General features: G+C 48.0%; 1 protein-coding gene across 11 annotated transcripts in view; it reads right to left on the bottom strand.

The window, feature by feature from the left end:
* The window catches only part of EIF4G3 (eukaryotic translation initiation factor 4 gamma 3), a 95,647-nt gene that overhangs the window by 11,306 nt on the left and 68,748 nt on the right, over positions 1–15,593 (bottom strand). For all 11 annotated transcript variants that reach the window (XR_002444513.1, XM_021417736.1, XM_021417735.1 and 8 more), the window contains 11 exons: positions 13,841–14,011; positions 12,640–12,837; positions 11,786–11,932; positions 11,269–11,505; positions 9,084–9,188; positions 8,004–8,136; positions 6,858–6,952; positions 5,835–5,928; positions 3,569–3,686; positions 2,260–2,483; positions 763–878 (listed from right to left, as the gene is read on the bottom strand). Coding sequence is in view for 10 of the 11 variants with exons in the window: in XM_021417736.1 (XP_021273411.1) it covers positions 763–878; positions 2,260–2,483; positions 3,569–3,686; positions 5,835–5,928; positions 6,858–6,952; positions 8,004–8,136; positions 9,084–9,188; positions 11,269–11,505; positions 11,786–11,932; positions 12,640–12,837; positions 13,841–14,011 (1,638 nt within the window). In the remaining variant the exon portion in view is untranslated. The remainder of the gene's footprint in view (positions 1–762; positions 879–2,259; positions 2,484–3,568; positions 3,687–5,834; positions 5,929–6,857; positions 6,953–8,003; positions 8,137–9,083; positions 9,189–11,268; positions 11,506–11,785; positions 11,933–12,639; positions 12,838–13,840; positions 14,012–15,593) is intronic.

The following is a 15,593-nucleotide window of genomic DNA, read 5'->3' as shown; positions in this document are numbered from 1 at the left end:
CTGAGAATCCAAAGTTATCAAGTAACCCCCTAATGCAAACGAGCTGCCTCAATCTGATGTACTTTTGAACCAGATGTACACGTGTGAACCCCAAACAAACCATCAAAAGGATACTCCTCTTTCTGATTTTAATTAGAAACACTGTGAAATGCAAACAGTGATTCTGTTTTAAGGGTGCCAAGCTAGGAATTCCCTAGCACTGTCATTTCAAACTTTGCACGTTTTTAAATTTTATTTCAGCAAGAGATCAAACCAATCAGCTCTGCAGCAAACAAACCCCTTCCTGCAAGCTCCCTGGACAGGCTAAAAATCCATTTACAAGGGAAACAAAATTTCAACCTTTAACTAGGAAGTGATGACAGCTGCTCAGTAATCTTCAATGTTTATTAAAAATACCCTGGAGTGGTTTGTTCAATATTTAGTATTGCTTTATCTGCCTCCAGATCAGAACAGCACATGCTTTGATAACTAAATGAAAACCTCAGTTAATTTTCCCACCAGCTTTTCTGCTTCCAAAATTGCTGTTATTATGGAGCTGCTCAGTGATTTGTGACAGATACACATAAATCTTGCTGCTTGCAACACACAAACTGTCCCATTTTTCCTACTACTAGCAAGGCAGAAAACACCCATGGAGCTGCTGCCACCCAAACCTCACCCGGTCCCACTGCTGCTGTGACCCCTGGGAGAACTGGGTACCATTGTTTCTGCAGAGAAACATCCTCAGACCTTTCTGCTAAGCAAGGATCTCATGCTGCTTACCTTAAAATCGTTAACATGCAAGAACTCATCAATGATAGGTTTGCATTTTCTCTCAATTTCCTCTTCTGATAGTGAAGGCTTCTCTTGAACTGGAGCTGGGGGAGCTTCTGGCTTGGCTGGTGGAAGCAGAAAAACAGCATTTGGGAAAGGAAAATCAGAACTGATTCCAAAGATGACAGTTTGAAAACAGAAGTCACAGAGCCAACCCTGCAGGCTGGCCAGCCGCAGTCCACAGCAAGCTTTACTGTGATAACCGAAACAAAGATGATTTGGAAGCAGGAACATGAGGGCTGTGCAGGGTGTGCTTCCTGGTTCCCCATCAGGCACGCATTGCTTCTTCCTTGGTTACATTCTCCCCTCTACAAACACTCAGTAACCCTGTAAATCTATCTTTCTGTACAAACAATGTAGTGACATGGGATGCAGCACTTCCAAAGTCCCTCTATCTGCATTAAATAATTAAACTTTGAGCTGTTAGCAGTTCTGAGGGTATGCTGTCCCTTTAAAACATGCTGTGAGGGGCTGAGTAACATTCCCAAACCCCTGAACCTCCAAGAGCAGTGACTTTGTGCTGTGCCGTGGGGGTCACGATGGAGCTTGATGATCATTGATGTCCCTTCCAACCCAAGCCATTCTATGATTTCCACTGCAATAGCAGTTTCTGCAAGAAGCAAAACCTAGAACTGATTGCAAAAACAGTGTCCATAGGGAATGTCATCTTAAATATCCTCAATACATCTATTACTAGCAAATCAGGATTGAAAAGTGGGAACTGCAGCTCTGACAAGGTGACAGGCCACCCCAGTGGGTGCCAGCACCACGCTGCACTGGGCCCTGCATGGAACCAGGGCTAGCAACGAGCAGAGCTAAAAGCTCCACTTGGGGATTCTGCCTTGGGAACACCAGTTCCCTCCTCTGCTCTGGCCTGGGGAGGAGCCTACACCATACAGAGTGTTAGGGGCTGGACCTGTGCTTGATTTTATCCTCTTGTGCCAATTCAGTAACCAAGGTGAACAACAAACAAATGCAAAGGCAAATCTCCCTTAAATAATCAAGGAGGCCCCTCCAAGCACATGAGGCGCTGTATGCTGATTCTGCTCAAACCTTGCCTCTGCGACTAATCACAGCAGACAAGATACACTAAGAAGATGCTCCTTGACACCGATTTTGGGGACTTGTGTCACAGAAACAGGTGGCAACAGCAACAGGGTACCAGCAGGAAGGACAACACCGTGTGCCAGTGCTTTGCTGCTCTCTGCAGTCTTCAGCTCCAAGGAAACCCGAGGAGCTGGTGGCAGAAGATGATGCTAAAACCTGTATGCATCAGTTGTGCTACAAACCTCCAGGAGGTTCTCAGCTATCACAACTCGACAGTGCGTCACCGTGGACCAAATATTCACACCACTGCACAGACAGCCGTCACTTCTACTCATGAATTCTCCCGTGAGCCTTTCCATGCATTCAGCAAGATCCCCTGAACATGGAAGAGCCGCTTACCAGACTCCTTGGCTTTGCTCCTCTCTGCCTCTGTGCTGTTCCTGTCCATCTCCATGCCGCCTGTCAACTGCTTCACCGTCTCCAGCATCTCTCTCCGCTGCTCCTCCTGCGCCTGATTGTCGAGCAGCAGCTCCTTACTGCTGCTGCCCCGGAGGAAGGTGTTGGGGCGGGAGAGGGAAGGTGGGAGAGGTTTATCATTCTTCTCCCTGCCCATGCTCCCACGACTGCAGGACAAAAACACATGCGCTTAAAGGTCACAGTATGAGTAACCCCTGCTCCCAGTTCTGGTAATCACAGATCCTCAACCCAGCAGGAGTGCTGTCTCAACTTTTTATAGCTGTAGCTCCACTGATTACAATCACAAGCCTTAGAGATGCACAAACACACCCAGCGCACGGGGAGTGGGCAGGCAGAGCCAGAGAACACATGGAGAAGCACTGAAGTCATTACAGCACTCATTTTAAATGTGCAGAGATCTGTGATGCAAAGGCACTGTTTCACTGCAGTGTTGAGTGGTGTATTTTTACTCATTTATTGAAAAAGAACCTCAAACGGAACCAAAATGGAACAGCCTCCAGGTAACCAGGGCTGTATGTGAAGGAGGAGGGAATGCAACTGAGGAATCAACGCAACAGTGTGCTAGCTGGTGGGTGCAGCAAGAACTAGTGACACTTCAAATGAACCACACATTCATGAAGTATGTCTCAAGTTAATGAATTATTAAGGACTGATTCATGTTTCATGCTATAGGCTGGAGTGGCTGCAGTCCCGGTGAAATCAGGTGCGTGAGAACTGCACGGCCCCATGTATGCATGAGGCAAAGGCACAGGCAGGCTTGGTCACAGATGATGGGAAGGGGCCAGGGACAGCCAAAGAACTCTAAGAGCCTTGTTACATTACTGCAAGGCTTTAGGCATGTTTGTTGGATCAACAGAGTGACCTGGCTGAACACATAACCGCCGAGTTCAACTTCTGTACCTATTTATTGCAAACGTTTCATCTGAACGTTTTTGAATGCATTATGAACCGCTCACACGCGTGTCCTTTAGGAAGGGTGACTGAAAAGTGGAAGCTAAAACATTCATAACTCCTTTAAAATTTAATACCACTTGCCTCTCGTATAATACTATAAAAGATGAATGAATTTTAAGTTAGCTCGAAGTACACATGGGGAAAAATGACCTCGCCATTCCTGGAAGCTCTGTGAAATTCTCATCATTCTGTATGCTTCCAGAAACTAAAGCAGCGAGAGAGAAGAGCAAGCATACACACAGCAGAAGGGAAAACTCATCAGCACAGCAAACATTACCTCGTTAAGGCCCTGCGAGAATCTAGTTCTGAGGATGCAGATGAGGCAGATACAGATGAGACTGGAGGCTGCAGCGCAGAAAATCTGTTCAAACTAGTGGCACTTGGTCGTAAGGAATCTGGGAGACCGCAAAGACAACACAGAGAAGATGAATGGCAAGGTCAGTAGCTGCTGACACCTCAGCATCACAAAGGCATTGAAGCAATCACTGTTTTCAGAGCAGTGGGGAGGGAACTGGTGGGAAAGGGCTGCTCCTGCTCCACTTGTCCTTTGCCTTTGGAGGCAAAGCAGGGGGACACACCTGCTTAGCACTAATTAGTGCTGGTGGAGCCTTCTCTATCTGATTGCTTAGAAAACATGCAAAATCAACACTCCCACCCTAAAGAAACAAACAAACAAATAAATAAAACAAGGAGGGATGCTTCTCTCAGGGTGAGAAACAATGAGATCATGCTATTTGTCACAAGCAGCACAGAGCACTCGGAAAGGCACAGGTACTAACCCATTATGTCACCTAGTCCCTCTCCTGCTTTGAAGGTGCACAGAGGAAAGGCTGTAAGAAACTCCTGTTGCGACAAGATGAGCACAGATAGACACCCTGAGCTGTGCTCAACTCAGAGCCCCTCTGAACATTTCTCTTGCACCATTCAACATCAGACCACTGACTGCAGCACATTTTCCTCTTCTGAGCTAAATGGACAGTCATCTTGAGGGAGATCACAAGGCATGTGTAGGACAACTGGGGGGTCAGGCCTAGGCAGCATGGGTTCATGGAAGGCAGGTCCTGCATGACGAACCTCATCTCCTTCTATGGTGGAGTGACCCACCTGGTAGATGAGAGATGGGCTGTTGCTGTAGTCTACCTAGACTTCAGCAAAGCATCTGACTCTGTCTCCCACAGCATTCTCCTGGGGAAGCTGCAGCCCATAGCTGGGACAGGTGCCTCTTTGCTGCGTAAAGAACTGGCTGAGGGCCGGGCCCACAGAGTGGTGGTGAATGGAGTTACATCCAGCTGGCGGCCGGTCACAGCGGTGTTTCCCAGGGCTCGGTACTGGGGCTCGTCCTGTCTGCTATCTTTACTGATGACTTGGATGAGGGCACCGAGTGCACCCTCAGAAAGTTTGCACATGACACCACGTTGGGAGGAAATGTCCATCTGCCTGGGGGTGGGAAGGCCCTGCAGAGGGACCTGGACAGGCTGACTGCTGGGCTGAGTGCAATGGGATGAAGCTCAACAAGACCAAGTGCCAGGTCCTGCACTTTGGCCACAACAACCCCAAGCAATGCAGGCTTGGGGCAGTGGCTGGAAGACTGTGTGGAAGAAATGGACCTGGGGATGTTGGTCAACACTCAGCTGAAGATGAGCCGGCAGTGTGCTCAGGTGGCCAAGAAGGCCAATGCCACCATTCTGGCTTGTAACAGCAATAGTGCAGCCAGCAGGAGAAGGGAGTGATCCTCTCTCTGTACTCAGCTCTGGTGAGGCTGCATCTCAGTGCTGCGTGCAGTGTTGGGCCCGTCACTACCAGAAAGGCATCAAAGCCCTGGAGTGTGTCCAGAGAAGGGAATGGAGCTGTGAGGGGTCTGGAGCACAGTCCTTTGGGGAGCGGCTGAGGGAGCTGAGATGGGTCAGTCTGGAGAAGAGGAGCTCAGGGGAGACCTCATCACTCTCTGTAGCTTCTGAAAGGAGGCTGCAGTGAGATGGGGTCAGTGTCTGCTCACACCTAACTAGTGACAGGACCAGAGGTCATGGCCTCAAGTTGCGCCAGGGGAGATTCAGGTTGGATGTTAGGAAAACCTTCTCTGAAAGAGTGGTCAGGCACTGGAATGGGCTGGAACAGCCAGGGGGGCAGCTGAATCACCATCCCTGAAGGTGTTCAAGAAATGCTCAGATGTGGTACTGAGGGACATGGTTTAGTGTGACAATACTGGTGGTGGGCAGACGGTTGGACCGTATCATCTTGGAGGTCTTTTCCAATCTTGGTGATTCTATGATACTAAGATTCTATGGCAGCTGAATCCCACTTCAAACCACAGATGCTCCTACTGCGGGGGTTTGCTGTTGTGTTACATCTGCAGTACACCTACTCAACGCCAGGCTGGATGGGGCCTAGGGCAGCCTGAGCTACTGGGGGGCAGCCAGCCCACGGCAAGCGTTGGAATGGAATGATCTTTAAGGTCTCCCCTCCAACTCAACCATTCTGTGACTCTGGAGGTGTTCTCTGACAGCTGGTAGCAAGGCAGAGGGTGAGGATGTGTCCCTACTTACCCATCTCGCTTGCCTTTGCTCCACCACTGCTGCCTTTTCCCCAGCTGCCCAGCTGGGCTTTAGGCACAAGCTGAATCTTCTCATCTATTGTGGGCTGTAAAACACATCAGGACATATGGTTACAGGGGAACATTTTGCTTCTTATTTATAAACAGAGTATTTATTTTGTAACAGCATCTGCCTTGTGAATACTAAAATGCACTTAAATGCATTTTTGGAAGACTGATCTCTAGCCAAAAACAGAGGATGCAACCAACAAAGGTCATTACAAAACAGCCTCTTCCGAAGTGTCAGTGAAAGACATTCATAATGACCGTGATCTTTATTTTATTAGAAATTACGAAGTTCAGTAAGGAGGGAAAAGTACAGTGAATCAGTACTTGGAAGATGTTCAGTTTGTCTGTGATGAGTAAAACGGCTCTAATCTCCACTCCACATATCAGGAACGGCCCTGGGGTGAATCTGCACAGTAACAGAATTCAAAGGGCAAAGAGCGACAATAGGTTGCAGAATTTGGAGGGAACAGTAGTATCTGACGAAAAGAGAACATTGATTTTATAGTGCTCAGTAGGTGAATTTATTGACGAGGAGGTCGTGATCCTAAAGATCTCTTTGTGCAAACTCTTCTCACTTTCCAACAATGCAGCAGTGGTGAACCTTGGTCTATTTGTACTGCACTTGCATTAAACAGAGCAGGAGGACTTCTCCCAGGTGAGCTGTAAGCCCAGACAAAAGCAGGCTGAATCCCTCTTGCAAATTAAGTTTTGAAGGCTGTTTTATGACTTTCACAAGCAACAAACTGAGCTTGATCTGCAGAAGGGCTATTGTCTGTCCAGGTTCTGCTTTACAGTTCTCTGAGCATCTCGACACCAAGTGCAAAACTCAGGCGCAGAACCATTAACACAGGAATGTCTGAGAAACACAATTTATGTCAGACTGAGTTGTCTTTGGTGAGACAGACAAATGCAACCAGATAAGACCTGGCATCTTGTTGCTCTGAATGAGCCCTGTGCTGGCACCTACCTTGGTGATTTTAAGGAACTTGGTAGGGTCCAGCACTCTGCTGTTCTTTGCTCCCTGCACAGTGTTCCATCCGCCTTCATCGACCCGCTGGACACCTGCAGACAACAAACACACTGCCTTCAGCTTGTCTCTGCTGGCTCTGTGCTGCCCCAGGAGACTGTGGGTGATTGTCTCCCAGTTCAGCATGAGGAGGAAAAGAAGATGGCACGTTTCTGCTGAGCCTGAGCACAGTTCTGCGCAGAAATCACCTCCTTCAGAATGTTTCTTTAGATTAACATGACATATCTAAGTTTGTCTCACTATTCTTAAAAAGCAGTCATAACATTAAAAAAAAATGCAGTATTTTTCAAGGCAGGTTCCTGTTTACAGAACAATTTCTCAGTTTGTGCTCACTCTGCTTCAGTATGGCTGCACATACTGTGTGTAAACAAGCTCAACAAAGCAGCAGAAGACATGCCTTGGCTAACCAAAGTCTGCACTTGATGCGCAGATTTCAACAGTACCGGAGCCAGTCGAGATGCAGAACCATCCAAACAGTTCCCTACCTTCTACTGACGACAGCTTCAAGCTAAGAGAAACAAAGTCTGTGCGCATTTTCTTTATGCTCTGTTCTCACAGAAGGAACCATAATGCCTCAGAAACCAAGCATGTTTGCCTGTTTTGGTCCTATGCCTCTGAAAAGCATCAGTCACTTTAAATTCATCTTCAGGTAGCGTCAACTTAAGGGGCTGGTAGCAATTTAAGGTGATGCTAAAACACTTTCTCATGCAGAGTTAACACCTCACAACTTTAACTGCTAAAGACAACATAGTCTTGAAATCAGATGCTATTCACTTGAAATTAAATCCTGCTGTACACAAAAATGGATGGCAAATCTGCCTCCCGGATAGGAACTTGTTAGAACAGATTTCTGGCATGGCTTGCATGAACATGAAACTCAAGCACTACTAGCCTGTGATGTTTATTTTTACCAAGGGAGTTGTCCAAGAAACAACCAATCCATGGTGAGTCTGTTCCTCTTCCAGGCCCCAAACCCCTTTGGCCATAGCATTTTGGAAAAAAAAGACTTCTTTCTTTTCTACAGGATTCTGACTGCGGTTATTGGATGTGAAATGAGTGAAGTGAGAAACTCGACTTTTATTTTACCTGGTCTCCTCTTCTCTTTGGTCATGAGTTGTTGGACCTTCCTCTGCTCTTCTTGCTCTTCTATCTTGGCTTCTTTATGAATCTGCTCAATGGTCTTTGGGCCTTGGTCTGCTCTCCGTGAAACCCAGTTGCACTGAAAGACAAATGTGCTCATGGGAGTGGAGCATTGTAAATGGGTTATTTTGAGCACAGTGAATGAGGCCTAAGCCTCCCTAAACCTTGTGATGTGTTAGTGGGTCTGCACTCCAAGGGACTGTGGGAAGTTCTGTGGAATTGGGTCACCTTGCTGACATGGTTATCCCTGCACCAAGGTCAGAGCTGTATACTCCGGCACATTGGCTGCAGTGTATCTATTGGTAGAGATTGAAGGCTGCAGTGAAGACCTGACTGTGAGGAAGCGTGACTGAATTCCATACATTTTAACCCCTAGCATCTTGCACATTTCCAGTTTTCCAGTCTTTCTAGGTTAAGAGGAAAGAGATGGGCTATGGGGAGGGCGCTGTGGGTTCTCTCTTTGTTTATTAGCGGAAGCATTCACTGGAGCCCTTCCTCCAAGGTTTAGGAAAAAATAAGAAGATACAAAAATAAAGAAGTGATAGAGCCCTGGAACAGGCTGCCCAGAGAGGTGGTGGAGTCTCCTTCTCTGGAGATATTCAAGACTCACCTAGATGCTTTCCTGAGCAACCTGCCTTAGGGAACCCTATGCTGAGAAGCCCTCTTTGCTGAAAGCCCAGGTCTAACACTTTGGCTGTGTTCAAAACCCTCACTTGATTACAACAGTGGCAGATTCCTGTCAGCACAGCATCTGCACTGAGTGATCTCCAAGCTTGTCATTTCTGGAGTGTAGTTAGCTGAACCAGAACAGCCAGTACTTAGTAAAGCAGTACACCTGTCTGGCCTTCACTAAGACAAAAAAAAAAAAAAAAAAAGACAATCCTTATTGAACGGACAAACTTTTGAATGACAAAGGGCAGAGATCTCACCCTGTAAATACTGTACTGCCCGATCTCGTGTGAGGGCTGTTTCAGCAAGAGGTGTGCAAGCGAACGTGCTCTGTTACCTGCTCAGGTTGGTACCTACCAGCCTTAGGTCTATTACATCCTGCAGCATGAACCGAATCCTTGAAGACGTTTTCCTCTCTTTCACAATCTTCTCCATCTGATTAAAATACTGGTCCATGCGAGGCTACACAAGAGAAACGCCATCAGCGTGTTTTGGAAGAAAACAAAAATACAGGGAGACAGCGGGTTCTGGACTGCATCACCTCTGTGCCAGCAGCACAGCTGGAACCGGCCCCTCCTCAGGGTGTGCTTGGGGCCTGCGCCAAGAGGACGTGAATGTGCACTATGCAGGAAACGAGGCACGGGTCTGTGGGCACCCCCTGCATTGAGCACAAGTTTCTGCTTCATTTTAATTACTCACGTCATCTACACCCCCTGCACACACAGAAGAAATTTGCCACACATTAAAGAAATCAATATTCTGTCTTCCCGGCACCAGGAAGTGGAGCTCTGCCCTACCTGTGAGCACACGTGCCCATCTCAGACCGAGGAAAACTGGCCCAGGTAACGGAACGGGCACAAAAAGCCCCACACTGTTCTGCTGCTTTACCTCCCAGGCCCGTCCCAGTTGGGGTCAAAAGGCAAAAGAGAGAGCGGATGCACAGCACGAAGCTGTTTCATGGGCTGAGCTGTAGTTTGGAATCCCACGAGCGTTACATGCCATCTTAGGGCTTTTCTTCCAAAAAGCCACGAAGTAAAGAAGCCAAATCTTCACTAAGACGAAGTGGTGTCACTGGAAAGCCTTTGCTAGGTCTGAATCTGGCCTGCCAGGCTCCACCAAGCCTTTCACCCCTGTGGCAGCTGCAGCTGTTTTAAAACGTTTAAGGGCAGTTTTATAAAATGTTTCCCCTTCCCCTCATTAAGAACCTGCTAAGCCCTTTTCCTTACACCTCCATAAACAAGAAAAGCTCTACTAAAATTTGGTTCCAGCCTTGCTCTGGAAAGTTTCAGCTGTATGAGCAAAGGTTTCCAAAGACATGAACGATGGGAAAAATATTTGAAGTGGACTTTTTTCAGAAACTTTAATTACAACTCACTGCCACTTCAGCTTCAACAGAAACACACAATACAGCATCTCCTCCATGAAATGAGGGATTCTCACTCAATCCCGACAGGATGAACAACCACAAGGACAGGACACAGGGGCTGCCACCCCAGCTGCACACCAAGGCTGCTGTTACACCATTTCCATGCTAACAAAGGCTGAAACAGTGTCCAGGATTCATCCAGCATGACCTCAGCTACTGCTCAGAAGTCAGACCCTGTTTTCTTCCCAAAGCACATGAGGAAATTTAAATCCCTCTTTCTGGCACTTTGAAACCTGCACCAACAGTGCACACGCCTCTATTCCATGACGGGAGGTATTCAACCTGGGGGATGAGCGGCAAACTACGCTGCTTTGGGCAATGCCCCACATGGCAGTTTGGGAAACTGCTTCTCCAAGGAGTCCCTGTATGGATCAGGACTGACTCGCTGTGATCCCTGCAATCCCTCCCTCCGCCGAGCAGCTGAAAGCAATTAGCTCAGTTCATTTCCAGGGCTGAGTCCGACTGATTTCTGGCAAAACCCTTCACTGCTTTTTCATCCCAAGCTTTTGCAAAGGAGAAGCAGATTGCCTGTGCCAACAGAAGCTCATGGAGTGCATGACACTCCCTGTTACATACACATTTGTTGGAAAGTCGGCAGGAGGACACTGGAGCAGTGCAGTTGCAAAACAGCCGCTTCATTCCAGCACAGCTGGAGATGATGACACAGAATGAATGCACCTGCCAAGTTTCAAGTTTGGGGGTTTGGGCAGCTCACAAGGTTTTTTTAAATGTAACCCAAAACAATACATTTAATGGTAGATTTATATAGACCCTCCCACGGAAAAGAAATCAGTTTCAGGTTTTAGAAACGACATAACGTTTTAGGAACCCACAGTGTACGCTGAGTACTTTAAGAATGTGAACTTGGATGAAATACTTGGGAACAAGTCGCAACTGGAAACCAGCTTTGCAAATGGCACAGAATCTGTGAGCCAGGGGCAGGGAGGCAGGAGCAAGGCCAGGCAGTGACGAAACGTGCACAGAGGAGTAGATGATTTCCTCGTGCCACACAAAAAATTCCAGAGGAAAAGAAAAATCCTCAAATAAAAACACCCCACACCCATTTTTCCACCCCTGCCCAGACAGCCTCATTTCTTGCTCCTGGCCCTGCCCTACCTTTGCTTTCTCAAAGTCCAGGTCCTTGCCAATGGTAGTTAGCAGGCGGCAAAGGCACTCGAGGGACTCCTCATCGTGGTTTTTTAGCAGCTTTACCACGCAGTCATGCATGATAGCCTCTGTCAGCATTTTCAGTTTGAAAAGCTCGCCAATGAATTTTATATTCCCAATGGATCTCCGCCGGGCTTTGTCCTTGGCCTCTTCCAGCTCGTCATGGAGCCGTGTCTTCTCCTCTGGCTGTAAAACAGAAAAACAGCTCTAAGAAGCGTGTTCAAAGAGCACGGGACTCTTCAAAAGAGCCAGTTTTACAATCGCAGTTGCTGTTGTTTACTCTTTTTCTCCTAAGAGCCAAAAAGAGGCTGTTCTAAACACACTCATCAAGGCAAATATTTATTACATTCAGCCACAGCAACAGAACGAAACTATTCTGATATTCCCCCCAAATTGGCTGCAGCATTCAAAAGAGATCCTTTTCTGAGGGCTCTCTCGAGTGTCTGTGGGGAAATATTCCACTTACAGTGGTAGCAGCTTCAAGTTCTTTCTGCTTCTTTTCAAAGACATCGTCATCAGCTTTGTCTTTTTCAAATTCCTTCTGGCAGCGATTTAACAGCAACTTGCGGAAATTTACTGTGCTCCCAGGTTTGTCTGCCATGGGCACTTTCAGCTGCAGGAAGAGGAAACAGAACATCAGCAGAAATACAGATAAAGTCCACACACAAGCGAGATTTGCTATAAGCTACCCATTACATTTTATTACGTACTCCGTATTCAGCAGCACGACATTGCATGGCCGTGACAGTTAAGCACCACGCCATGATGTCCAGCAGTTTTCGATTCCACATGTAAAGTAACACCCAAAATTCAGCTGACACCACCTCTGCCTGGAGACAGATTACAATTTCATTCACTAAATCCTTTAAAAAGATCCACTGCCTAAAAACACTGCTATTGCACATCGAAGGCCTTCAGGCCACGCTCCTCTGTGGCACGCCATGGAAATAATCACTGGGGAGGAGGCAGCTGGTTTGTCCCAAAGTCAGCATCTGAAAGCTAGCCTGGCTCTGCACCTTGGGTTCCCCTTCCAAACGAGAGGGAGAAACCAGACTTTGCAAATGTGATCCATAGCATCTCGCAGGCAGGCACAATAAAAGGCTTGGTGCCCTCCACCCCAAGCAGCATGTCACTCCAAGCAAAGCTTGCCACGGCCAATGAATACAGAGGAAGAAATCCGCGATGTAAACTCTTTTTTATTTAAGTTCAGAAACTAGCATTCAACTCTGCTCTTGCCATGCTTATATTACTGCCCATCGGTGCATGGTGCAGAGTGCTCACCCCAAGGAAAGATTCCCACTGGACTTGGGCAGCTCTTACCGTTACGAGACACCTGCACATGTTCGCATATGCCACTGAGAAGCTCGGCTCATCAATAGCCTTCTCAAAGACCAGGTCGATGACTCCTTTTAGCCTCTCTTCAGTGTCTACCGTCAGGTCTGTGACTTGCTTCATAAGCTGATTGAACATCTGGGGAGTCAGCTTGTTCAAGATGCTTCGTACCTTGCGGAACAGCTCCTAAACGACAGACAAGCCTTAAGGAGCAGCACCAACCAAACAGGCACATGGTGGCTTTCAGGAACGAGCTAGGACGCATTTTTGAGGAGAACAGAGAAGAAGTGCTGCAGGAAGTTTTAGAACATTGGGTTACACACAAACACTCATTTGTGTGCATTTCAGCTCCAGCCCTGAGCTAGCTATGGGCTGCCACAGCTCACAGCTGCAGTGCAGGGTTTCTGGGAACATCTTTTCAAGCACAACTGAGGCACAAAGCCCTGCTGTCACCTAACTAAAATATTCCTCTTCATTATTGATTCAGCTACAAAATATAAATTAACAGGGAGCAGACATCTCCTCCCTCATCCAGAGGCAATCAATTTTTTCTGTATTTAAGGCATTAATGAAAAAACTATCCTGATGATAATTAGGTCAACAAGGCTCCTGTTGCCCCGAGGACAGAATCCCAGCGTCCTCCACGACTACTTCCACCTATCCTAGGAATTAGAAGCTTTACCACCAGGCAAATACCTCACCTACAGTGGCACCCCATGGAGGAAGGGAGGGGGAGAGAGACACACAGAAAGCTTCAGAGAAAGCACGGCTGAGTTGGGCAGCACGAGCTGGGGGAGTCCCACAGGGGAACCTCAGTGTGGCTGATGCTCAGTACAGAAATGCAGTCTAAAAGGGAATGAAAAGCAAGTTCTGTGCTGGAAGTTTGAGGTTGTTTGCTTTAGAATGGAGTCAGAAATATTCGACTGAAACAGCAATAGAAAAACAACCCAGGAAGAGAGGTAGTAGGTTGTCTGGTGTTCGCCATTTAAACTCTCCATGTACAGGATTGCCATTTAAACTCTAAGTCAAGAATAAACACATAAAAAAAAAAAAAAAAAAAAAGAGAAAGGCAGAGGAAAGCTGCAATCCAAAGAGGAATTCATTGCCCTCACACAACAGCCAAGGCAAAGTACCCCCTTCCCTCGGTTACGGACAGCTGCGCGCAGAGCAGCACTGGCAACGCTCTCACCTGGGTTTTGACATTTTCAGGGTCCTCGGTTTGGCTCTCCCGTTTCAGGCTCGGCTTCCAGGCATTCTCTGCCTTCTTCAGGTGGACATCCTCCTTCACACACACAGTGATAATCTTCCTGGGCTCCCTCCTCTGGCCCGGCTGAGATCTCCTCGGTCCAACATTCAACAACTAGGACAAAAACATTCCTTGTTATATCCCCTTTTAAACACGCGCCTTGAGAGCACTGCAGGGCACAAGGCAGCGGGCGCTGAAGGCGGCAGGTCAGTCACCAGCTCGTCCTGGGATGCTCGGGGCTCCCTCCGCAGCCATGCAGCGCTGCGGCTGCTCACAGGGACCACGTGGGCACCGAGCACACTTCTCTCTGCAGGCCCTTCCTGAAACAGACGGGGCCAACCACTGCCTATGGGGCACCTCGGCTGTGCCTAGATGCTACATAAGCGCTGTGGGACTGAGCCCAGCCTTGTGGAAGCCAGGAACCACGTCACTGAGATATCACTGCAAACAGGTACTGAAGCATTAGGCAAGTCCTTACTGCTGTATTTCAAACACGTCACCCCAAGCAATTAGGCAGCGATTAAGCAGCAGCTCTGCCAAAACACTAAGTCTTACCGGACACTGCTTCAGACAAGAGAACCGTTTCAGGACAGGAATTATATAAAACACAATGAACGGAGCATCAGCGCTGCTCCTGCACTGTGGAAACGCGAATCTATCAGGTATGGATTGAGCTCTGCAGCTTCACAGAAGAAAGAGAAGCACGATGCCCATCCCCACCACATCAGTACGAGAGCCGCCAGCAGTGGGGAGGTTCTCAACAGCTGTGCCCACAAATTCCCCCCCCATCACCTGGGAACTGGTGGGTAAGGACTAAACACATCACATGCAGTACTGAGGTTATTTTTCCCCCGTGGTGCTTGCACTTCCAATCTCATTCATTAGAAACATCTTAACTCAATGTAAAAATGAGCGCAGTAAAATTCCATTATCAAAACCCGTTCTTTTCAACAGAAGTAATTAATCTCTTCAGTGGCCAGCAGGAAGCTCTGTGTGATCGACGGGCCATTAAAGCACGTCTTTGTTCAGCAAAGTGACCGAGCCAGCGCCACAGAGGCCCAACCATCTCCGTTACTCCAACAGCTGGACTGAACACACGTAGGAATTGATTTTAGATGTTGCCTCACATGCCATATATCAGCCCTGAACTCATTTTTGCACAACTGGACACAAGAAACCCTCCCTCTGCCAACTTCCATCTGCGATTCGAACTGTGCAGCTTTGGTGAGGTAGACGTGAGCAAACGGGATGCTGTCAGAAGGCGATGAGCCCATGCCGTGACACACTCTGTAGGCATGGGTGGAAGAGGGCTGCACGTGCGCAGATCTCACTGCAGCACACAGACATGGGGCACCGTGCAAAGCTTCCTGGGTGCACACCATGATCGGAACGAAGCCATACGAGAAACCAAGTTCCCAAGAACGCAGCAGTACAATGAGACACTGCAGCTCTCCCTGGAGTCGGACACAAAGCATTCGTCTGCTGCTCCTGCAGCCCCTTCCTTGTCCACTCACCCTCAGCAGGCGCCCAGCTCTGTGCCTGCACCACTTGGTGCCGTCTGCAGCCACAGGCACTGCCCAGACACACACCACGCCACAAACATGCAGCCACGGAAAGAGGAAGCTTCCTTCTCGTCGAAAAATCAGACAAGAAAAGCAACAGACGAGCAGCTGCCGCTAGCCAGATGCACCAGCCC

This window comes from Numida meleagris, chromosome 20, assembly GCF_002078875.1.
Source record: "Numida meleagris isolate 19003 breed g44 Domestic line chromosome 20, NumMel1.0, whole genome shotgun sequence".
In the NCBI taxonomy this organism is placed as follows: Eukaryota; Metazoa; Chordata; class Aves; order Galliformes; family Numididae; genus Numida; species Numida meleagris.
Note: the sequence above shows the minus strand (reverse complement) of the source record. Positions and strands in the feature narration are given on the sequence as shown.